This window comes from Protopterus annectens, chromosome 9.part0 (genome assembly GCF_019279795.1).
Source record: "Protopterus annectens isolate FY-2018-M chromosome 9.part0, PAN1.0, whole genome shotgun sequence".
Classification (NCBI taxonomy): Eukaryota; Metazoa; Chordata; order Ceratodontiformes; family Protopteridae; genus Protopterus; species Protopterus annectens.
Window position 1 is genome coordinate 681,978,385 of NC_056743.1, and position 25,731 is coordinate 682,004,115.

Consider the following 25,731-nt stretch of genomic DNA (forward strand, 5'->3'; position numbering starts at 1 on the left):
CTGTTCTCCATCACCCAAATCCTGTCTCTGCTTCATTACCAACGTACTCTTGATTCTTCTAGTCAGCTCTTGTGGTCCTTTCCTTCTCTTCAGCATTTTCCGTTGAAATACTGGAAAAAGTTTCACAGGTACAGTATCTCTGTGGTCTTTATTACCAGAGGAGCAAGAATATGAATCTACTTCTGTTTCACAGCTCGGGTTTTGTTGGACAAACTTTTGTATTTCCTCCTTAGCATGCACTTCACCAAAAAATGATTTTGCCCCTCCAGGGAAGAATAACTTGAAGACAGCTAGGTACAGCCATTTGAATCTCACACTTGTGGCTCAACATTCTCTAAACAGAGGGATGAATTTACTTCTCTTTTGCCTGGTGTACAATGAGTAATCCTTCTCCACAAACACTCTGCTGTCACTTACTTTTAGTATTTTGTCCTTCTGCCACAGTTTTGACAAAATCAACTCGTTCTGCTAGTAGGAGTTCTACTAATAATTCCTGCTGTGGAATACCAGTCCAGTTGTTTATTTATACTTTCATAAATTTAATCAGTCTGTTCTTCCCAGCTTCTCTGATTTGGCTCAAAATCTGAAGTTTTCCCTGTGTGCTCTGTCCTCTAATTCTATTTTTTTTTAAACATCTCTTCCTGAGCAGTATCATATTTAGCTGGCCTTTTCTGCATTTCAGCCTCTGATTTTTGCAGCTTTATCATCTCATCTGCATATCTGTTTAAAGCTTCTTCCATATGTTCCATCCTTTTGTTATTTGCATTAATATACTCTATCAGTGACTTGTTTATTTTAGCCAGGTCTGTATGCAGTTGTCTTACATCATCCTGTAAGTTAGTGGAAGTCATGTCTAAAGGTTGTATTACTTTTTGCTGAACAGCTGCAGAACTCTCCCTAGTCAGTGTTTCTTCTTCACTTTTTGTAGCCGATTTTTTTTCCAAGTCTTCTGTATTTCTTTCTTCCTGGCATCCTGGCAATGTACTTATTAGCCAGCTACTGAAATTCACCCATAAACACAAGTCTACTGGCCTTCTCTGCTGAGTTTCTGTTTTCACACTGGGAGAGCTAGAACCAAGCTGTTACTTAGTGTGCAGTCATCTGAGAACCCCCTCCAGGGACAGGTATATGTTATACAGAATACCACTGCTCTGTAACAGACTCCCTGCCCTTGTTAAAACTCATTACTATCCGTATTCAGGCTCAACTTTGGGTAATAGAAAAGTTACCACAGGACTGCCCCCTGTACTGGGTAATAGAAAAGTTACCACAGGACTTCCCCCTGTACTGGGTAATAGAAAAGTTACCACCGGACTGCACCCTGTACTGGGTAATAGAAAAGTTACCACAGGACTGCCCCATGTACTGGGTAATAGAAAAGTTACCACAGGACTGCCCCCTGTACTGGGTAATAGAAAAGTTACCACAGGACTGCCCCCTGTACCGGGTAATAGAAAAGTTACCACAGGACTGCCCCCTGTACTGGGTAGTAGAAAAGTTACCACAGGACTGCCCCCTGTACTGGGTAATAGAAAAGTTACCACAGGACTGCCCCCTGTACTGGGTAGTAGAAAAGTTACCACAGGACTGCCCCCTGTACTGGGTAATAGAAAAGTTACCACAGGACTGCCCCCTGTACTGGGTAGTAGAAAAGTTACCACAGGACTGCCCCCTGTACTGGGTAATAGAAAAGTTACCACAGGACTGCCCCCTGTACTGGGTAATAGAAAAGTTACCACAGGACTGCCCTCTGTACTGGGTAATAGAAAAGTTACCACAGGACTGCCCCCTGTACTGGGTAATAGAAAAATTACCACAGGACTGCCCCCTGTACTGGGTAATAGAAAAGTTACCACAGGACTGCCCCCTGTACTGGGTAATAGAAAAGTTACCACAGGACTGCCCCCTGTACTGGGTAGTAGAAAAGTTACCACAGGACTGCCCCCTGTACTGGGTAATAGAAAAGTTACCACAGGACTGCCCCCTGTACTGGGTAATAGAAAAGTTACCACAGGACTGCCCCCTGTACTGGGTAATAGAAAAGTTACCACAGGATTGCCCCCTGTACTGGGTAATAGAAAAGTTACCACAGGACTGCCCCCTGTACTTGGTAATAGAAAAGTTACCACAGGACTGCCCCCTGTACTGGGTAATAGAAAAGTTACCACAGGACTGCCTCCTGTACTGGGTAATAGAAAAGTTACCACAGGACTGCCCCCTGTACTGGGTAATAGAAAAGTTACCACAGGACTGCCCCCTGTACTGGGTAATAGAAAAGTTACCACAGGACTGCCCCCTGTACTGGGTAATAGAAAAGTTACCACAGGACTGCCCCCTGTACTGGGTAATAGAAAAGTTACCACAGGACTGCCCCCTGTACTGGGTAATAGAAAAGTTACCACAGGACTGCCCCCTGGACTGGGTAGTAGAAAAGTTACCACAGGACTACCCCCTGTACTGGGTAATAGAAAAGTTACCACAGGATTGCCCCCTGTACTGGGTAATAGAAAAGTTACCACAGGACTGCCCCCTGTACTTGGTAATAGAAAAGTTACCACAGGATTGCCCCCTGTACTGGGTAATAGAAAAGTTACCACAGGACTGTCCCCTGTACTGGGTAATAGAAAAGTTACCACAGGACTGCCCCCTGTACTGGGTAATAGAAAAGTTACCACAGGACTGCCCCCTGTACTACTAATGGAAAGTTGTCTGTCTTTCGGCTTTTCCTGGTTAGGGGTCGCCACAGCGGAACCCCGGTCCGCTAATGATTGGCAGTAGATTTTTTATTTTGACAAACAAACGAACTCTCCAAACCTTTTTGGAGAGTTCGTTTGTTTGTCAAAATAAAGGATTTTACCTGCTTTTGGAACTACAACTGTTGCTGTCCTTGGGTTACTTCGAAGTGCACTAGAGCCATTCATTTTGCAACTATATTGGCCAGCTGAACCACGCTGTTTTCCTGCTTTTGGAAACAGGTTAATTTAAGCACCAAAGGGAAACTGGCTAGGTATAAGCTGGTCCATAAGGCAACTATCCTTGTACTTACCTGAGAAGTAACTGAAACCAAAGCAGAACTATTAATGTATAGGACAGACATCTGATTGTAGATACAAAAAACAACAGTATCCCAGTTGCACAAATGATTGTAGTTCTTCAAAGCCAGCATGACAAAAAATTACTTTCATTTATTGACAAGACCTGTACCTATCAGTTAATAGATACTTTGTCCACACACTAAAATAATGGCCTCACTGTGTTTCAGTCTGTGTTTTACACATTGTTGCTTGCCAGCTCCTCAGCCTATATTGAGTTGCTTGACAGGAATAACTTGTGCATATCTCAGGTGTCCAACAGTAAAATAAATAAATAAAATAACCGCCACATTTGTATTTTAAAATCCTTTTTACACAAACACATTCTTGCTCGCCAGCACTCACAGCCTGTATCAGGTTGTCTGACAGAAATAATTTGTATATGTGTGTAATAAAATAAAATCTTGTTCTATACAAATGCATAGTTACTCGCCAAGATAATTTGCTGATAAATGCATCAAAAACTAAGCATATGAGATTTAGGAGACATAAATTTAAAGGTGAATATTTAATACAGCATACAGTGATTGAAACTGTAGACTCATTTAAGGACCTGGGTATATGGGTAGATTCAGCTATGAGTTTTTCTAATCATATCAACCAATTGGTTAATGACAGATAAAGAACTATAGGTTGTATAAAAAGATTTATAACGTCTAGGAAATAATGAAGTCATTGTTTGTCACATTAGACCCAAACTTGAGTATGGAATAAAAAATATGGAAATCCTATAAGAAAACCAGCATGGGTAAACTGGAAAGAGTACAGTGGAAATATACCAAGGGCATCCATGGATGTGAACATTTGTTATTATGAAAGATTAAAATATCTGAACTTGTACATTGCCTCTTACTGATATCTAAGAAATCATCTTATTTAGGTATATAGGCAGTTTAGAGACAACTACCTCTGGGAATGTTTGAGGTTAACAAAAAGTACTAGAGAATCATCAGACAACCTATGCAGAAGATTCTATAGGAATGAGAAGTGTACTAATTGGTTTTCAGACAGAGTAGCTGATGCATGGAACAGACTACCAAATTACATTAAAGCAAGCACTAGTTTAGATATTTTTAAGAACAGCCTGGACACTTACTATGGGAACAAGTGTTTTGGTATATTGGCAAGCTAGAAGGGCATATGTATGTAAGATTCCACAGCAGATATATGGTTTCTTGTCAGGAATAATTTAAGCACATCACATACCTGACTATAATAAAATAAAAATATTAAATTAAATAGTGTCCTCACTGTATTTCAAACTTAATTTTCACAAACAGTTTCATGGATTATCATAGATATTCCAAAACTAGGAAGTCTTAAGACCATTCACACCGTGCTAGTACTGTCCCTTATACTGCACCTGCTTTCTCTGGGAGAGCCATATAATCCCAGAATAAAATTGTGGTTACCCATCCAGTCTTCTGGGTTATGTTTAAATAAATATAGTAAATCTCAATGCCTAACATACAGGGGAAGTTTACTCCAGAGGTTTGGGAGATGCTGGTTTATAAACCTCTCTATCATATTTTAGGTGAAGAGCTATTTCCCTTGATTCTAGTATTGGCAGAGATATTGTCCTTGTTGAGATGATATATAGGACACCCAAATCTTTAATGGAATGGTACGTGAGATAGAGATCTCTCCTCAAAAGTCTATAAGACAGTCAGCAAATCAAAAGAGCCCCAGGGTCTCTTGGTAGTTTAGAGACTTCAGGCTTGTGATCTCTGGCTAGGAACCTTTGGGGTCTTTCTGATTGCTTGATATGTTCAATGAAATATTTATCAAATGGGCATTGTACTCTATAATTGGTCTGCTCAGTGCTGAGTATAGGGACTGATTACCTCTTTAGATGTTGATGATATTCTTTTGGGAATTAGCTGTGCTAAATAAAAGGATTTCTAGACAACCATTGTCATCTGATAGTCAAAAGAGTGGGAAGTTATAAAACCAGAGTTCTAGTTCCTTAACTACATTTTTGTTTTGTAGCAGCATGTTGTCTGTACAATATGATGAGGGATAGTTGCTTTTTTAGTATTTAATCTGAACATATTTTAATACACCAAGTGTTCACTAGAGAGAGAGAGTGAGAGAGAGTTTAAAATAGTAGTTAATGTATAATACATAAAAATATATCATAATAGAATATAATGTTTATAATTGTTGCTTACTAGCACCCCCCAGCCTATATCTGATTGCCTGCCAGGAATAATTAAAAAAAACTTCCCATACCAAGGTCACTCCTAATCTTTTGCACTGTAATGTTATTTTTAGATTTTGCAGGCCATCTTCTTGCTGATACTGTCAAATGATTTGTGAGATGACATGGGAACAGCCAGTTAAGTGATTGGTAACTGTACCAGACTCCATCCAGGGTACTACAGTCTGCATCTGCTTGTTAAGTTATCTGGTTATTTATTTATTTATTTATTTATTTTTAAGCAAAGAAATGTGACATTTCCTTACTTTAAAATAAATAAATTAATAAATGTCCCATGGCACCAGCAGACAGAGCTACATAACCCTACTTTGGCAGTGGCCATGTAAGACTTTCTAGTTTAATCTATGAAATTGTTTGTAAAAATTAAGTTTGAAATATAGAGTGCTCAGATTGTTTAATATTTTTATTTTATAGCCAGAATGGCTGCCCATATCACCCCTTTTATAATCCACCATATTATATGGTGGTATACATTAAAAATCATGCGTTTATTCTAATTTGTAATATTAAAGTTGTAATCTTACTCCTAAATCAACAGGTAACATTTAAAAAGCAAGCAATATATAATCCAAAATGGCTTCTCAAAGATATAGAAAACCAGTCCAACAAATAACACCAAGCTGAGTCAATCACAACAAAACATATCCTTTTAAACTTTTAAGTACTTTTGACCATAAAATAAGGTCTTCATCAGAGTACTAAACAAATATACTAACATTTTTTATATACTAACTGTAAGTCACAACACATCACATGATAACCCCCCAGTATATAATATGCTGTAAAACCAATTCCAGTTACATATTTCTGTATTCTTATTTTTCTTTAAAACACATCTGTAATTAATTACACCATTTAAACCTGGCTAAACATGCACATTTAACAAAATCTACCATTTCATCTCTCTCAAATCTAGTCTTGTCATTCCTGCTTCCATTAATACCCTCAGTCACATGATCCACAACATAAACAGTTAATGTCTTAGTTTTCCTTATATAAAATGCTTCATGGTTCGCACACTGGGCAATATAAATAACAAAAGAAGAATTGTAAATGGACTATCCTGGTATGTCATAAGCTCTATTAGTAGAAGGGCAATTGAAACTGGGACGACCTGATATAAATGTTATGTTTTAGGTGTAAACAACGGTTTGCAACCAAAAAGAAATAGGGGCAAAATTAAAAACTATGCCATAATTTGTAAAAACCTACCAGAAATCAAAGATGGACATTGTAGTACTTGTACTTCACAGAGTGTGAGATACTCTGCACGTCCTGGAATGTTAATTGTGATGAACTGACCTTCCATAACACTGCAGTCAAACATTATTGTTGCTCCAGCACTAAGAGATGAGATAGTTCCACAGCTGTGAAAGCAAGAACAACAGTAAAATAACACTACACTTGAAATAATAGAATGCAAGACTAAGGCATTTGGTATTTTCTATATTAGAATATTAGATTTAGCTACTTTGCTTTATTTTGCTATAGAATTTATCCCTTTATCACTAATTCCAACTAATGAAATAGTACTTTCAGGAGTGATCTATAAGCATTAGTTTGGTTTGGTTTTATAACATACTAATGGAGACTGTATAAATCAAACCTAGAAGTGCAGGATATGACTCATTTACAGCCAACTACCATTACCACTATGTGAAAATGCCAGCCAGATGACAAAATATTACTTGAAAGATCACAAATATGATCTTTATCTATTTTAATTTCCTGAAAACCTCTTACCTTGGATTAAAAGTTCCATTATTTTCAGAACAGTTCCCAATATGGATTTGTGCTCCATTAATTCGCTCTGGACAGCAGTCTCCTCTGTTGGTCACAGCTACTGCACAAATATTAAAATATGCCTTCAGGTCTAGCATCCACCAGGGGTTGTAATTATTATCTGTATGAGCACAGGATTGCAAACTGAAGTTGGCATTTATGCATCCATCATTGGCCTTGATAGGTTCGTAGTTATCATAAGTACTGCTCTGTGAAGCATTTCCATTCAAAGCAATGTTTGCTCCTAAAACAGAATTCAGCATCAAAGTTAGAGAGAACAATCCATTTTATATACTGCTTTTTACACAAACTTAGTATTGTCTTTAAGAAAGTAAGTACATTTTGTACAAGGATATTGAAAACGTAATTTGCAGTTTTTATACCACCTCTCTCTATGTGTGTGTGTGTGTGTATATATATATATATGTCTGAACTGGAGATAGTCAAAACACAAAATATCCCCCCCTTTTTGACCCATGGTAGCACTTGTTTAGGTGGTAGAGGGGTTGGAAATGTCAAATTCGGTGTTTTGTATGACATTCCGACCATTCGCCAATTACAAATTCAACATTCAGTTTGGAGGTAGTTCCTTCGACTAAATGCATGTATTTTATATATATATATATATATATATATATATATATATATATATATATATATATATATATATATATAAAAATACAAAATTACCTCTGTGTGTGTCTATGTAATGCATTTTAAGGTACTCCAAAGATAATGAATTATTAGAAACTAGAAGTTTAGGGATTCAGTATATAATAGTGATTTGGTGACTGTGATAAAGTTATTCTGCACTGGAGTGGTTGTTATTCATTGAACTATAAAAGTCAAACTTTGGGAAAAACATATTTACAAGGTTTTATAATGCAGTTGTACACCTTTGGTACACCATCTCTGAGGATGCTAAGAAACCTTTGACTGTTGACTCCTTTAAAGTAACTCGGGATGAATTTGTGTGCCCTAAGGTATACTAGTTAGGATAAGAGCTGCAACTTTACTCCCTGTCTTCTACATGTGTACAAGTTTTACTTGGTAAGGTATGTTGTACAGCAGGAAGCTGCCACGTTCAGCACATTTACGAATAAATCACAATCGTTAGACATGCATTATCACATTATAGTAATGAGGAGACCTGGCACTACACCAACATCCTGTTAGTGTAGTTTAACAGCATCAGATGCTGGTGGGAGAGGTATTTTATTTCTTTATTTTATTTGCATTTGTTTCTGGGTTGATCTTGCTGGGCCAAAAAATAAAAGACCCTTTTCAGAAAAGACTGAGAAATGCTCCACGTAGTACAAAAGTGTTCAATACAAAAATAATTTTAAAGTATACTATACAAACAAAATGCAATACATTGACTAATTATCAAAAACTGCAAAACATTAAAAATATAAAAAGAAAGCTGAAAGCAATATAAAAACCAAAGGGAAATAACACTATAAGGTATTTTAATTTATATTGGGGGGGGGGGGGTAGGAGAATAGACCACTTAATAGACATTTATTTACAAACAGTATTAAAAACGGTGGGTGCCGACCACTGGAGTTGGGAATGCGATTAGTTACAGGGTGCAATAGTTTGGCCTATAGATTTTGTTAGAAACCATGACTGGTTGTAAATGGAAAAGGAAGAGAGAGGTCATACTGGTGAAGAAAAAGTGATGGAACTTTACATTGGTGCATAGAACAACATTCACAAGTGTTGAAGCCTAAGATTATCTGAGACAAGAGGGAAAATAGTAAACTGCACAGTATGTAGTAAAAAAAGAGATTAGGGTATGCCATTTGAGAGAACAGAGGAAAGGTGACTGTGGTGAGGCCTATGACAGGAATGGAGAAAATAGGTCAACAGTTGAGAGGTAACCAGAAAGAATAATCAAATAGAGCTTAGTTTACCAGGAAGTTCAGAGGTGGTAGGAGATGATGTTACAGAGAAGTTAAAATGTAGTATACAAGATAGTTTGAGAGAGTATTTAAAGCTAGTGAGAGATAGAGGGGTGATGCTAGTGTGAAGCTTATTTTTAAAGATGATTGACTTGAATGTACATCAGGTACAGTTATAGGGAGCCAGTGCAGTAAGGTAGTAAGCTTTAACCTGTGATGGACATAAACTAAGCCATGGCTCCATTAAATGTTTGAGTTACAAATTGAAAGAATTAAGGTTAGATGCATTTTTATGGCATGAGGGTTGGAGTTTCATTTTCTGGAATAAAGAAGTACAGAGAGACTATGGCAGAGTTATTAGATTTGTTCATGTGGGGTAATAGTTTATTTGTAGAAAGAGGTCTACTAGGTGGATAGAGTTGTAAGATGTTTCTCAGAATAGGTAATTGTACAGGTATGCTGAGAATTACGAGTGGTGACTAGTTATGAGACTGTTAGAAAGTGACAATTCTGGCCAGTAGCATTGCTTAGGAGCCAATCAGTGTTGGGATTAGCAAGTGCATATTAACAGCAAATTTAGCAATTTTGGAAAAGCATTGATTGATGAGATTAGATTGCAAGGTTCTTTACATTCATTGACCAAGATGGAGCAGTGTAAAAAAGTGAGGGGAGCAGTAAACTTGATAGTGTTTTTTTTTTCTAGCTAATCTGGTCAAATAACATTTAATATGGTAAAAAGTAAGTTTTTGCTGTTTTTTTTTTTACTGCATCTTTTATGTGATAGTCATATTTCAGGTATTTCTCAACAGTTCCTTCCAGAAGCTAAGTATGGGTTAAAGGTTAAAATTTTGTATGGTTTGAAGATATATTTTATGTTTCTGACATTGATTGGAGGATGAAGAGAATTAATTATTCTTATTGGGTTTACAATAGTTATTTTTAGAGCCAGGCTTCAGTTGAAGTGAAGGAATCCCGGGTGAGCTGTTGTAAGGTTTTTAACAGAGCAAAGGAAAGTTGAATCATCCTCATATTGTACAGCAATGGCATGTGTCTTCTTCTTATTCTTTTGGCTGCTCCTGTTAGGTGCCGCCACAGCAGATCAACTGTTTCCATTTCTTCCTGTCCTCTGCATCTTGCTCTGTCACACCAACAACCTGCATGTCCTCACATCCATAAACCTTATCTTAGGCCTTCCTCTTTTCCTGTTACCTGGCAGCTTCATCCTTAGCATCTTTTCCCCAATATACTCTGCATCCCTCCTCAGCACATGTCCAAACCAATGTAATCTTGCATCTCTGGCTTTGTCTCCAAACCTTCCAACCTGGGCTGACCCTCTAATATACTTATTCCTAATCCTGTCCATCCTCGTCACACCCAGTGCAAATCTTAACATCTTCAACTCTGCCATGTCAAGCTCTGACTCCTGCCTTTTTGTCAATGCCACCATCTCCAACCCATACAACACAGCTGGTCTCACTACCCTCTTGTAGACCTTCTCTTTCACTCTTACTGGTACTCGTCTGTCACAAATCACTCCTGACACTCTTCTCCACCCATTCCATCCTGCCTGTACTCTCTTCTTCACCTCTCTTCCAGACTCCCCATAACTCTGAACTGTTGATCCCAAGTATTTAAACTCATCCATCTTCGCCACCTCTACTCCCTGCATCCTCACCATTCCTCTATCCTCCCTCTCATTCACACACATATATTCTGTCTTAGTCCTGCTGACCTTCATTCCTCTTCTCTCTAGAGCATATCTCCACCACTCCAGGGTCTCTTCCACCTGTTCCCTACTCTCACTACAGATCACAATGTCATCTGCAAACATCATAGTCCATGGGGCTTCCTGTCTGATCTCGTCTGTCAACCTGTCCATCACCATTGCAAATAACAAAGGGCTCACGGCTGATCCTTGATGTAATCCCACCTCCACCTTAAACGCATCCATCACTCCCACCGCAGACCTCACTGCTGTCACACTACCCTCATACATATCCTGTACCACTCTTACATACTTCTCTGGCACTCCCGACTTCCTCATACAATACCACAACTCCTCTCTAGGCACCCTGTCATATGCTTTCTCTAAATCCACAGACACAATGTAACTCCTTCTGACCTTCTCTGTACTTCTCCATCAACACTCTCAGAGCAAACATCGCATCTGTAGTGCTCTTTCCTGGCATGAAACCATACTGCTGATCACTAATTATCACCACTCTTCTTAACCTAGCTTCCACTACTCTTTCCCATAACTTCATGTTGTGACTGATCAATTTAATCCTTCTGTAGTTACTACAGCTCTGCACAACACCCTTATTCTTAAAAATCGGTACCAAAACACTTTTTCTCCATTCCTCAGGCATCCTCTCACTTTCCAAGATTTCATTAAACAATCTAGTTAAAAACTCCACTGCCATTTCACCTAAACACCTCTATGCTTCCACAGGTATGTCATCTGGACCAACAGCCCTTCCGTTCTTCATCCTCTTCATAGCTATCCTTACTTCCTCCTTGCTAATCCACTGCACTTCATGATTCACTATCCGCACATCACCCAACCTTCTCTCCCTCTCATTGTCTTCATTCATCAGCCCCTCAAAGTACTCTTTCCATCTGCTCAACACACACTCCTCGCTTGTGAGTATGTCTCCCTCATTATCCTTTATCACCCTTACCTGCTGCACATCTTTCTTAGCTCGGTACCTCTGTCTAGCCAATCGGTACAGTTCCTTTTCTCCCTCCTTAGTGTCCAACATTTTATACAACTCTTCATATGCCTTATCCTTAGCCTTTGCCACCTCACTCTTTGCCATGCACCTCATCTTCTTATACTCCTGTTTACTTTCTTCATCTCTCTGACAATCCCACTTCTTCTTCGCCATCCTCTTTCTCTGTATACTCCCCTGTACTTCTTCATTCCACCACCAGGTCTCCTTGTCCTCCTTCCTCTTTCCAGATGTCACACCAAGCACCTTTCTAGCCATCTCTCTTACTAGCTCTGCTGTAGTTACCCAGCTATTCGGTAACTCTTCACTGCCACCCAGTGCCTGGCTTAACTCTTCCCTGAACATCACCTCACAATTGCCCTTTTTCAATTTCCACCATTTGATCCTTGGTGCTGCCCTCACACTCATCCTCCTCTTCTTGATCACCAGTGTCATCCTACAAACCAGCAACCTGTGCTGCCTAACTACACTTTCCCTGCCACCACTTTACAGTCTCCAATCTCCTTCAGACTGGCCCTCCTACATGAGATATAATCCACTTGTGTGCATCTTCCTCCACTCTTGTATGTCACGCTATGCTCCTCCCTCTTGTTAAAATATGTATTCATCACAGTCATGTCCATCCTTTTTGCAAAATCCACTACCATCTGACCTTCTGCATTCCTCTCCTTAACACCATGCCTACCCATCACTTCCTCATCCCCTCTGTTCCCTTCATCAACATGCCCATTGAAATCTGTTCCAATCACCAGTCTCTCACCCTTGGGTACAGTCATTACCACTTCATCCAACTCGCTCCAAAGTGTACTTGCTGTAAAGAAGTCATTCATGAATATGTGAAATAAAAGGGTATCATAGATGAAACCTTAAGGTACACCTATTTTCACAGGGAGGAATGAGGGAGGATATATTTTTTCCATTTAACTGCCAGAAATCATGTTGAGTGCAAGACTGACAGTGATGAAACTGAGTAGTTGAGATTGTATGCATCTTTTTTAGAATGTTAGACACAGAGGGAAAATGGCAATTTTTCTATAATTGCAAAAGAACATTTTTTTTTTCACAGAATCAATAGACTGTATAACCAAAGGAAGAAAATCATGGCAAAAATTAGGAGGTGCAGCACCCAGCAGGGTGAAAGCATTCTTATCAAACTAAACGAACATCTCAGATGACAAATAAAGTCCATCAAAGCCAAATTTGAGGTGAATTTTTCCTCCCAGGCCAAGAACAACAACAAGGCATTATTTAGCTATGTCCACATCCTCAAAGGCAATAATTGTGTGCAGAGCTCATTGTAAATGGAGCCACCTATACTGAGCCAGAAGATAGAGCAAAACTACTGGCTGATAAATTTAGCTCCATCTTTACCCCTCCCAACCTTCCCTCAAGAAATGCCATCAAATATATCTCCCCCTGCTCTCACTAGGGGATAAGTCCTTAATGCTCTCTCTAAGGCCAAGAACACGGCATCAGTGGTCCCAGAAAATATCCCAGGATGCCTTCTAAATAACATGAACTATCATGGCCTCTGGAATTGCTATTTAACTATATCCCCCCCCTCAACCTTCCCTCAAGAAATACCATCAAATATATTTCCCCCTGCACTCACTAGGGGATAGGTCCTTAATGCTCTCTCTAAGGCCAAGAACACTGCATCAGTGGTCCCAGAAAATATCCTAGGGTGCCTTCTAAATAACATGAACTATCTTTGCCTCTGGAATTGCTATTTAACTATACCCTCCAAACAGGCTTCGTACCTCATGAATGGAGAACAGTAACAGTCATCCCTCTGCACAAAGATTCGGCCATCTGCAGACCCTGGAAATTATAGACCCATATGTCTCACTTGTTTTGTATGTAAAGCCATGGAAAGAATTATGATGAAAATGATCAATAGTGATATAATAAACCTCCAGACATGGGACCCAACCCAATTTGGTTTCATCAGGGTCAGATCATGCCTACTCAACCTGGTGGACTTCTTGGAGAAGGTCAGTAAAGCAATGGATGAGGGCAAAATGGTTCACACTGCCTACCTTGACCTGGCCAAGGCATTTGACACAATACCCCACTAGGCTTTAAAAGGCCCATGTGGTTGTTAGCCTAGTAAACACCTATGAACAGGGCCATATTTTGTTTTCTTTTATGGTGTGATTTACAAGCATGGAAATGGTACATTAGGCCATCAGATACTACTCTGATGTATCCTGTGAGCAATAGTCAGGAACAAGACTACTAGGTTTCAATTTTAGGAGCAAATTTTATTTTTATGGCGAAGGTGGGAAATGGCTGAAAGGCCAAGGTTTTGTTGTGAAGTATATGTTCAGGAGTGAGTTCTGTTGCTGAAAAGGTAGAATTATTCAGAAGATAAATAAAGCTAAGTAGAAAGTTGGTGTTAAACGTACCAGCGGCTCAGCAGGTAGCACACTTGCCTTTAATGCTGGAGGGCTAAAAGGCTGTGGTTTCTATTCTCACACCAGATACTTGACATTAACTCTGCAGTGCAGTATAAGGTGGTCCTCCACTTCTGAGTGTACTCTCCATCAAATGAGATGTTAAACCAGGATCCCATTTGCCTGAGTTCATTGTAGCTCAGGTAGATGTGAAAGATCCCTTTATTCTATTAACACTTTTCCAACTCACTTTCTTTATTTACACATTCATTATATTTACACTTTTACACATTTTATGAAGCACTTAATTTTCTAAATATGTTCAACAAACATTTCATTCCCCACACCCCTTCCACTATAACCATTTTTATATCACTATAATTCAAAATATTAAACCCATGGTGAGAAAAATTAACCTGCCTATGGTTGTCACTCTTGCAAATTATATCAAATATCTCATTGCACAACCCTGACCACCCCTTCTCCCAAGGCTAGGCCCAATGTTGGCCTGACTAGCAAGCTATTCTCCTCTGCATAACCCCAACTCGGTAGCCTCTCTGAGTGACTGGGGGGACTCTGGGTCTTCTAGCAGGATGTAGCCTTCCCCCAAATCATCAACTTCACATACAGTGTCTCCCACTGGTTTCTTCTTTGGTTTGGAATAAGCTGAATTATTCTTATAAGTCCTATCATCTGTTTAACGTTTTGTATTTCCTGTTCCTTGTGTTGTCTATCTGCTGGTCCATATGTGTAAAAATGTTCAAGAGCGAGCCAATATATTGGTGAAATAAGTTAGCTCTGGTACTAGCATTCATCTTTAATTTCTAGGGTAAAAAAAGAGTCCATCTTGTAGTTTTCTCCAATTAGGGCTTAATAAGTTCAAGTTCATGTCTATCAAACATTGCCAGCAGTTCTTGGTATAAATCAAAACCATGTTCCAACCTATTAGGAAATGTCCACATATGTAAACCTTGAGGAACCTGTCTTTATAAACATACATCAAAATAAGCATTATTAGCATCTTATCTCTCTTCCAACCTTTTGTAAGAATTTGACCCCCCCCCCATTTTCCTCTCTCTCTCTCTTTCTTTCTTTCTTTTATTATTGAAAAATAAAATAAAAAATGCTCCTCAGTTCCACATTTCACAACATGCTTTACATTTTTCTGGAATGCTAAACTCTCCACATTGCCCACACCTTCTTTTTGTGCAGTCTGGGATTAAATGTAGTTTATTCCAACAAAAACGTGCTTTTGACTGCTCCCAGAACTTATTCCCTTTTCCCCACATATTACCACATTAGACACATGCACCAACTTATTTTCTGTTTTTGAAGTTACATTAACCTCCCATCGCTCAGGTCCATACTTTTCTATCCACATGTTTTATATTATACATATCCTGACAAACGTAGGAAAGCATTTAACTCATTTTCTTGTACCTCGGTCATTAATTCTAACACCATTTTGTCTTTTTAACTGTACATTTAAGTTTTGGTAAACATAGTCCCTCCAATGAGATGTACTATATTTCCCTTCACATTCATTAACATCTTTCTGCTAGTGCAAATGTCTCAAAAGTTATTTCACAGAAAGGTTCAATTCCTGTGTGTATTAATGTCATAATTTCAGATAAACCAAGTTCTATGCAAAACAATATTCTTTAAAACAATTTACGTTTATTTGCTGTTCATCCTTTACCTTTATCACTGTACTTTTCCACTGTCTCTTGGTTCCAGTCTGTATCTACAAATCCTTTGCCTTTCGCACTCTCTCATTAAGACCTGCTACTGGTGCTGCAGATTTTTTTCCTCTGATAAAACTGCTCTCAGACTCTCTCTGTTTATCATTTTCTGATCCATCTTCCTACAGCCCAACACAATGCACACCTTTAAAACCAGTCACTCCGCTAGCTGTGTGTGCCCTCTCTCTATCCATGTCATTATTTACAATATCCATTTGTCTTTGTCATCTTCTCATTGCCACATATTTTGTCTATCACCAAATTCCTCTACATATCTTCTGAGTCCACTGGTTTCTGATTGTGTTGCAGCTGTACTGCAGCTGCATTGGGATGCAAGAAACACCTCTGCTGCACATAGATCAACAAATGAAACTGGTGGTGTACTGCAATGGAAGTGTCTTCATATTGCAAAGTACATCACTTATAACTGGATTTAGGAACTGGACATCCACTGCTTAGTTGGGGGGGGGGGGCAACCTCACTAGAGGAAGAGCCAAGAGATGTAAAGAATGGGGCAAACTATAAGGGTAAGTGAAGCAGGGAAAGATACAGATGCAAGCAAATAAGGTATAAGAGAGAGAGAGAGAGAGAGACACTGCTTGTTGAATTAAGATGTTATAAGAGCTGTGCACTTTATATAATGGAAATGTATAATGTGATCAACCTGTTTGATAATACTGTATATAAATGATTGAACAGTCAATAAAAATATTTAAAAAAGGTCATGAGAAAGTATATGAATGATTTATGATATGAGTCAATATGTTTTACATATGCAAGCTAGGAAATTTGTAGAATACATTTTATGGCAAGGAAATTATATTACAAGAAGAAATAAAAAGGGTGAACAAGATAGTCATGTCATCCTAAATAGAGGATGTGAGTTGTTATATATACAATTTAACAGTTATAATTCTTCTGATTACCAGAAAGCCCTAGTGTTTAGGCTAAGACTGCAAAAGACAGAGGATACAATGGGCACATGTTCTGAAGGTGGGTAGCTAATAGAGGGGCATGAGTTACTTTAAGCACCCTACACTATTTTTCTATAGGTTTGAATGAATGACAGTGCCCATATACATCAGGAGCTCTGCCTTGCCATAGATATTTATTTATCTACATTTGTTTACCAGGAAATTCCAACTGGACACGGGTCTTTTTTCAGTGGAGGCCTGGGGAGAAAAGCTCCACAGAACAATAAATGAGCAGCAGAGTACACAAGATATATATATATATATATATATATATATATGTAATATATATGTATATATATATATATATATATATATATATATATATATATATATATATATATATAGTGCTACCATTCATTTAAGAGCCTTGCTGTCCTCTAGGGAGGGGGGTCAGGGAGATATCTGCCCAATGAACATTATGCTGTCATAAAAGTAATAGAGTAACTGGTCAGTTAGGATCGGATTTGTTACTGCACACCCACTGGGTTGTTTAATGTGTTTCACCAATAGATGCCCACTGGTGTTAGACTCTCTATGATTATCATCAAAATCTGTACAGTGCTCAGACAGCTTGGGGTGAATAAGACAATGACATGTATGATTGCTTGAGGGGTAAAGCATTGCAATATGACAGTATGGGTACAATTTCAAAACTGGAATCCACTAATAAATATTAATGGAAAAAATACAGCAGCAGAATACCAGATCCAGCAAACTTCTAATCCAGGTATAGAACAGCAAAGCCTTCAAGACCGTCTCTTTTAGTGCATCATACATTGATAAAGAATTAGTCTTAAAATCCTTGCTGTTCTATATTTAGACTAAAAGTTTGGGGTATAAACTTGACAGACACGTCAGTAGAACAGTTGGTTAACTAGATCTTGTAACATGGGCTGATGTTTTGGAGGTGTTGAAGGCAGCTGTTATGGAAAACCCCAGAAAATTATAGTATACCTACAGAATCATTAAGCTGTAACAAGAAGAAAGTTATTGTTTCTTTAATTATACTGCATATTTAAGAGCTATAAACTAAGGAGATAAAAGTTTCAGTAGTCTGAAAAAACTGCATTGGGACAAAATGCCAGTCAAAATGCAGACTCCGCTATAAATGTATACACCTTAGTATCAAGCCAGTTATCAATATATTTTTTAAGCAGATATAATGATTCAGACTTTAATAAATAGAGGAAGTTTATTCCATATAAACACCATAAAATGCGACAGAGACTTTGCTCTAGCAACAGTTGTACATTTTTTTGGAAACTGGCAGTAGTGGTGGTTAAACCTATACAAGGTAATGATCTTAACTTGTTTTCCTCATATAGACTGATTTCTGTTTGAATATCATGATTATAAATTATTTAAGACTGTTATGGTTGTTCAGTTTGTAGGATACATTCCTAAATTGATACTGTATGATCAGTGTGCCTTTGTGGGAGGTAGGTCTGCACATAATTACAACTTCCTTAAGCATCCCATCCTTTAAAATACTGTCATATGTCTGCATATGACAGTATTTTAAAGGATGGGATGCTTAAGAAAGTTGATCAACAAGAATAAAGGGAATGTTACAGTGTATTTGGATGCTGAAAAAATATTCAGATGAATGGTGGTGTTTAATTCAGGTTCTACAGTCATTTGAATGTATTAAGGAGTTCCTTGCTATGATCATGATGATTTAGATCTCCTTTTCAGCTACAGTGAAACCACATGCTGGTTTGTTTTTTGCCTTTTGAGCTGCCTTGGGGATTCCATCAAAGCCACCCTCTGTCCTCAGTCCTGTTTACATTTAAATTATGGACAACTGAATGTGATGACTCAGATGTCTGATTTAATTAGGGTCAACTTTACTTAGGAAGAAGACAAGATCACATGTTGAAGGTTATATTTCTGATGAGGCCCATTGGGATGTGGGATCCCTTTTTCAATGTTTGCATAGGTTTGATGCTTTTTCTGTGCATAGAATTAATAAAATTCAGACTAGGGCAATAGCAGTGAACTATGAGCTTGATTAGAGATTAAGATCCAGATGCAGCTTCTAATGGGAGGCAACACCTATTAAAGATGTGAGAACTCACTTGAAAAATCTGTTACTAAATCTGTACATTAAATTGAAGAAAATATTAAAAGGGAAGTTTGTGGTAGAAAATGATGGGTTGAGAACCAGAACAGGGAATGCAGACTTTGGTGTACATTTTCCAGTCTTTTTCAGCAGCCACACCAGGTAATTTTTGAAAGATATTCAAATTTTGATACAAGATGTTTTGGGGAATGACAGCCAGACATGGGTGTTCTGGAAAAATAATTTTACCTAGTTTAGTAAGAGGAATTACTGTTTTAACTCTTTATTTATGCTATGATTCTGTGAATAAGAACATGTTGCAATGATGCATTTGTTAATGAAGCATGTTTTTTGGCTCATCTTTCATTGCAAACTACATCTTGCAAATGGTGAAACAAACGAAAAAAGATTAAAAAGCACAAAAAAGTATGTTTTTGCCCCTCGACAAATTATATATACCAACTCCACTGTCACACACCTGTGAAAAAGAGAAAAGAACCCTGAAACGTGCACCATCGACTCGCACAGTGCAATACATTAAAGTAAAACTTACGGCAACATTAAATTATTGTGCTTATACCACACTGGGAAATTATCAGTACAGTCACATAATTATGCCTTGGACATTTTATGGTAGGTTGATGGAGCCTCTGTGTGATGAAGCAAGTGGTGGGTACTTTAATATTTTTGCAAACCCAGGTATTAATCACTGGTTAAAATTGTTACCCACGAGGGCTAACGATTTGAGGCTTTGATGAGAGGGGATTTATGATTATGTAAGGAAAGAAGCACTGATGTCAGCCATTGGGAGATTATGGACAGGATCTGAGTGAGATTCTTAACCTCACATTCCACAGCAAGTTAGTTTATATAATGCTTTAAAGAGATAATATGAAGGAATACTGGAAATTGCAAAGGTTAATGAGTACTATGGAACTGATTAGTAATTCAACTGCACCATTGATAGCGTTGTTGCTTGTAGCTTGGGGTGAGCACCTTGTGGTTAATGTTTGATAAATTGGGCAAATAAACCTTCTTTAAAGGAATTAAAAGAGGAAATAGTAATTAGAGACTGAAGAATAGATAAATATTTTGCTGTTGATGTAACTTTAATTACATAAACACCACAAGACCCAGACCCATTGAGTTTTCCAGTCACTTTCATTCCACATAAAACCAGGTTAAAACCAGATTGTAAATCCACATAAAAAGCTCTAGATAATAAATCCACATAAAGTTCAAGCACTTTTGTCCCACTAAATCCGGTACTTCATCAGAAACAATCACTACTACCACTCCTTGTTTTTAAATTCAGTCCCAGCAAATCATATGATTGCCAAAAAACAACCCCCATTTTGGGCTTAAAGGAAAATTAATTTCCATAACCCCTTCCTTTTAGTAAAACTGCACAACATCTTTCCTTTTATTAAAAATAATTTCTACCATCAGACAATAGAGTATTATCTGGAGCTTTTTATGTGGATTTACAATCTGGTTTTAACCTGGTTTTATGTGGAATTAAAGTGACAGAAAAACTCAACAGGTCTTGTGGCATTTATGTAATTTTTCTTATTTGTCTTTTGGAGTGAACAGTTTTTGGGAGTTGATGTAACTTGCCAATTGATTTGTCAATTGCTGAGGTATGATACTAACTTTAGGAGGCTTATGATTTTAGTACAGATATTTTTCCAAACTATTTTTATACTCAGAGTTGTAAAGTTGTTTTGTCTTTCGGCTTTTCCCGGTTAGGGGTCGCCACAGGGGAAGTCTGGTCCTCTAATGATTGGCAGTTGGTTTTTATGGTGTCGAGTTGCCAGCCCAATGCTCAACCTTCAACAAAGGCACGCCCATTCAATGCATGTCTTTTGAATGCCCACTCGACCGCAGGGAGGACATGCAGACTCCACACAGAAGGCACGCCCAACCCAAACCAAGAATCAAAAGGGAGAACCTCTTGCTGTGAGGAAATACACATACTCAGAATTGTAAAGAATGTTCACAAATGTGGGACCTTTTATGCTAAAGATGTGAGGCAGCTGCTATAGGTATATAGGAACATGGTTTTGTGTCCATTTACTCTGGATGATTTTTAAAGTGGATTTGCTTCAATTTATAAATTAGTTGTGTTCTTAAAGAAGTGTATCCCTAAGGTAAAAAAGCCAAATAATGTTATTCATTTAGGTACAATTTTTATAAACTTGTATTGAGAGTAGAACTATTTATTTAAACTAATTTTGTTAATTATTGAGTGAGGGTGACCTTGGCTCTGTTTGTTTTGTCAATACTGGGATGCATGTTTTGTTTGCTTGCTTTGGTTTGTCTGGAATTATCTGGAAAGTTAAGCAGCATGCAACTGATGGTGGGTAATCAAAATGCATTGGATTATGACATGGAAGAAGTTGGGAAAGAATAAAGTATGATAATGGACATTCATTTTTAGATTTCGTGAGGTTATTTCTTTGCATTAAGCCCCCCCCCCCCTTTGGTACTTACAGATTAGTGTCACAGGCATGCAACATTAGACATTGTTTGAGCAATCTAAGTTCATAGCTGTTTTGAGTTTATAAGAACCAAGAAACCAGAATTTTATTGTTGAATCTCTACACTGAGATTTTAATTATATCTTACTGGTTTTCAGTACATCGGCTGATTAAATGTTCATTTGTATTAAGAGGATCCTACACAAGTGCATGTAGAAATACCATAGACTTACACAGAGGTTGAAGAGTGACATTACATTGAAGAGTATAACTGATAACAGTATACAAAATGAAAATACCAAACAGAGAGGTATAATTCCTGAAGGTGCATGAGGGGAGATGGAAAATGTTCATTAATTTTCACTTTACACTGCAGAGGCACTGCAGATTCAATAGTAACAGTGGTTAAAACAGTGGGGCAGAGATATGCTTGAGTGAGAGAGTAAATAAAAAAAATGGCAAAGTTGGAGCTTACAGAGGCATTAAATGAGTTTCTGCATCTGTTAGATAATCTTGTTAGAAAGGGAAATAATTCATATTTTGGAGAATATAATTCTTTGAACATTGCAGTACAATAAGTTGCCTGTTGATAGTTATTCTTCAAATGAGAATGCAGTGGGGCATTTAGGTGCCAGAGCAGTGTATTTTACTAAATGATATAGTAAATCAAATGCAGAATAAAATGACTAGAAAGGTACTGATTGTAGAACAGCTTATCACCAGACAGGGAATTCTAGATTATGTAAAGCTAGAGCTCTGTAAATTAAGCGAAACAGATGAATTCAATGGATGGGGAATCATCCTCTAAACTTGAAAGAATTTATAACTGGGAGAAATGAAAGAAGAAAGAAAAGGAACAATCGAGACGAGCATTTAACCAAAACAAAATACAAAGAAAAGTACAGAGAACATGGCAGTAAGTGATAGAATGGTGTGGTGGATATGAAGTTAAGAGCTGTTAGTATTAAAAAGGAAACGGGTAACAACATGTTTTTTGCTTCTTATAAGAGAAAGGGTGTTGAGCTGGTGGATGTGAAACATTTGAATGCAAAGGAATGTGACTTTTTTTTTTAAGAATCAAGCTAAACACTCACTTTTGTAACTCCAAAATTAAAAGACCCTGAGTCCAGAAGGAGTACACACCCATACCAATATTTCATGTTCTAAATTACCGCTTCAAACTGGTTGCCTACCACAGTAATTAAATTACCAAATAATTCAGCATGGTACTGACACAATCACTTCAATGGTCACCTAGACAACACATATTCACTTCAAATGGAATGAAGGAATAATTAATCTGAGGTGATCCTTCATAGTCTTAATAAGAATAATTATCTAACGCAGTGCCTAAAATTCAGCATAGTTCCAGCACAATCCATTCACTTTGTTCAAAAACCAAGTATCATCTCACCATGTCAGCTTGCATACAATGATGGTGACTCACAAAATGAGTAAATGATCCACAACAGGTGTAGTCATGCCAACCTTAATCCACATGCACATAAAAACGCCACAGACACATGAACACTAAAACATCTCCTACATACTGGGACTTCGTCAGAGTTAGTAAAACAATGAGTTATTTCCTTTTATATCCTTTAACCCCGCCCCCTTGTTTTTCTGTCACTCAGTTAAAGGTATAATGTTCCTATAAAACTCATCAGTATATTTCCTTAAAAGTTAGGTATTTAAAACCAGATACACATAATACCACACCTAATAAAAACTTAACCTGTCTAATATTGTAGAGATTTCATTTTTAAGACACATGCTAGGGATACAGAATCATTTAATTCATATGGGTGAGCCAACCAATTAGCAGTGGATAATTGTATGCGCAATCAAATCATGACTGTGAAGTTCATAATGTTATGAACAGGAGTGCAGGATTTTCTTCAAGATCTGAGACTAACCTGCATGAATTGTTGCAAGCTAAGTTTGAATTTTCATCTATCCAGGGTAATGCCAGTTCAAAGGGGGTATCACTTCCTAAACAGTTCAGAAGTCATCTGGAGAATTCTCTTGCTCTTTGAAGCCTCCTTAGTAACCCTGCCCAGTAAAACTAGTTTTAGTCTACTCACATTTTGAGTCTGAAAGCTTCTTTTGAGCGTCCAGCCTCAACAATTTTTGGGTTAGAAGTCCTACAGGCTCCAAATCGACCACTTCCTGTTCTGCAGACTTATCTAAATTGATGCATAAAGTGTTGCCTCCTGTATCAGATGCATTTCCTTTCTCCATTTCCTCTAGCATGCTTCCTTCCCTGCCTTTCAATAAATAGGAAGGAACGAGTATAGGAATTTCACTAAATGTCCCCTAATCAGTATAAGAATCATCTTAGACTCCCGTGGATATAGGCTGCTGCAGGCAGAACTATCCCAGTCAACGAAAGGTAAATAAATAAATATTGCTCAGCATGGTCTGTTCAGTTTAACTGTAATGAACTTGCAGTAAATCTGAATAACACTTTAGAAGGAACAACTCTGTACCATTTATGTCCGTGACTAACACCTGTTCCTATTGTGAATATTAATTTGTTTTGATTTGGTGGAGGACTGGATCTGGGCATTATACTCTGGTATGTACACAGTGGCGTGTTGTTACTGCATATCTGTTTAACATTCTGCCTCTATGGTGAATAGATTCATTCATTCAAGTTAAAAGAAAAAGAATGATTATAACTTGAGTGAAACAGCTACTTACTTGCAGGGACTGCACAGAAAGGATTAACGGTGGATCCAGAATCGGACTCTGCAAGAGAAGCCAAGCAGCAAGTTACGACATATATAATTATGACATTGTTTTAATAGATCACAGTACATTCTTTCTAGATCTCATATTATCAGGCATAAATGCTGATGAGGTGACTTTGTAGCTATATACCAGAAATGTGGTATATACCTTCAGTGCATTTATTTCTTAATATATTTGGTATTGCGTATGCTCATGTGACTGTGATTTCCACTGTTTTCTGTCCCACCCCATTTTATGCCTGGAAATACCACCTAGGACAACTAGTGCTCCATGACTACTACTTTCATTATATAATGTCTCCATTTGTAGAGCCTTCCCGACTGCTTTTTACACAAGGCTAGGATGTGGCATCATACACTTTGCCAAACCATGTGTTTGTAGCATATTGTTTCAGACTGCATGCACAGAAAAGCCAGTTTTTGTCATTCTGAATTTTGCTAGACAACACAGAAAGGCAAGCACTTGTTTTCTGGAGTAATGTATATTTTCTTTGTATAATAGCAACTTCAGTGGCTCAGAGGTGGCTGTATAGTCTAGCATGAGAGAAGAGTATATGGAAGGGACAAACTTTGCACAAAATAAGATTTTGAGAGATTTTTCTATCAGTCTTGTGACTGCTATGCTCTGCATTTCAGCAGCATGTACAATTCCAAGACCAGTAATGTAGTTACCAAATACCAAATGACACAAATGGATGAAATGGGTAGGTGTATTGGACAAGCCCAAAGTGCCTTTGTATACATTACATTACTAAAAACCCTTTTCCTAATAATAGCAATGCAGACAAAATGACACTGAACACACACACACACGCACACACACACGCACACCAACTTCAAGATCATACAGCTGTTTGGAAAGGGCAAATTCCCACTCGCTTGTACCACAAAATCCCACAAAGAAATTCTAACACATTGTGATTACCTGACATAATAACCTAAGTGTCAACCAGTTTAATTCTACTTGTTACATGGATCCCAGATTAAAATACTTGGAAGATGTATATTTCTCTTCTTGCACATACAGATTTCAATAAAATATGCAAGTTTTACAAAGTACATAAGGCCGACATTAAAGCACTCACAGCAGAAAATCAGAAAATTGCTATGTGTTTTGCCTGTTTTGCTGCTATCCTATATTAGCAAAAGCTGAAGTATAGTACACAGCTTACTCTTGCACTATAAATGTATTCTATATAGCTAGATGGACACTGAACAATAAATGTATTCTATGTAGCTAGATGGACACTGAACACAATCACATAAAGCAGAAGTTGACATTTGAATGTTGTCTACAACATACCGGTAGCATGCCTTTTATATGTCCCTGCTGTTGCATTCTCTGCCAGTTTGGGGGATACCCTGAGTAGATAACATAAGCAGTGTCATCAGACAAACTACTGGGTATATCATCCACTGCTGCTGTAATTCTACATCCTGCATCCACTGTGGCACAATGTTTCATTACCGGGTGCAAACTGATATTTCCATAATATTCATGGACTTGAAAAGAGATGCATGTATCCCAAGGCTAGTATTTTAAACATTTTTCTGAAGGCTGCCCTTATACCTTATTCTTAGATTTAATAATCT

The 25,731-nt window shown here is 37.8% G+C and overlaps 1 protein-coding gene across 1 annotated transcript in view; it reads right to left on the reverse strand.

Annotated features, from left to right (window-relative positions):
- LOC122810566 overlaps window positions 1–25,731 on the reverse strand; it is a 415,025-nt gene that overhangs the window by 61,301 nt on the left and 327,993 nt on the right. Inside the window, exons 9-11 of the mRNA XM_044082146.1 lie at window positions 24,089–24,136; window positions 7,057–7,339; window positions 6,526–6,680 (exon numbers count right to left, since the gene is read on the reverse strand). Coding sequence (XP_043938081.1) covers window positions 6,526–6,680; window positions 7,057–7,339; window positions 24,089–24,136 — 486 coding nt within the window. The remainder of the gene's footprint in view (window positions 1–6,525; window positions 6,681–7,056; window positions 7,340–24,088; window positions 24,137–25,731) is intronic.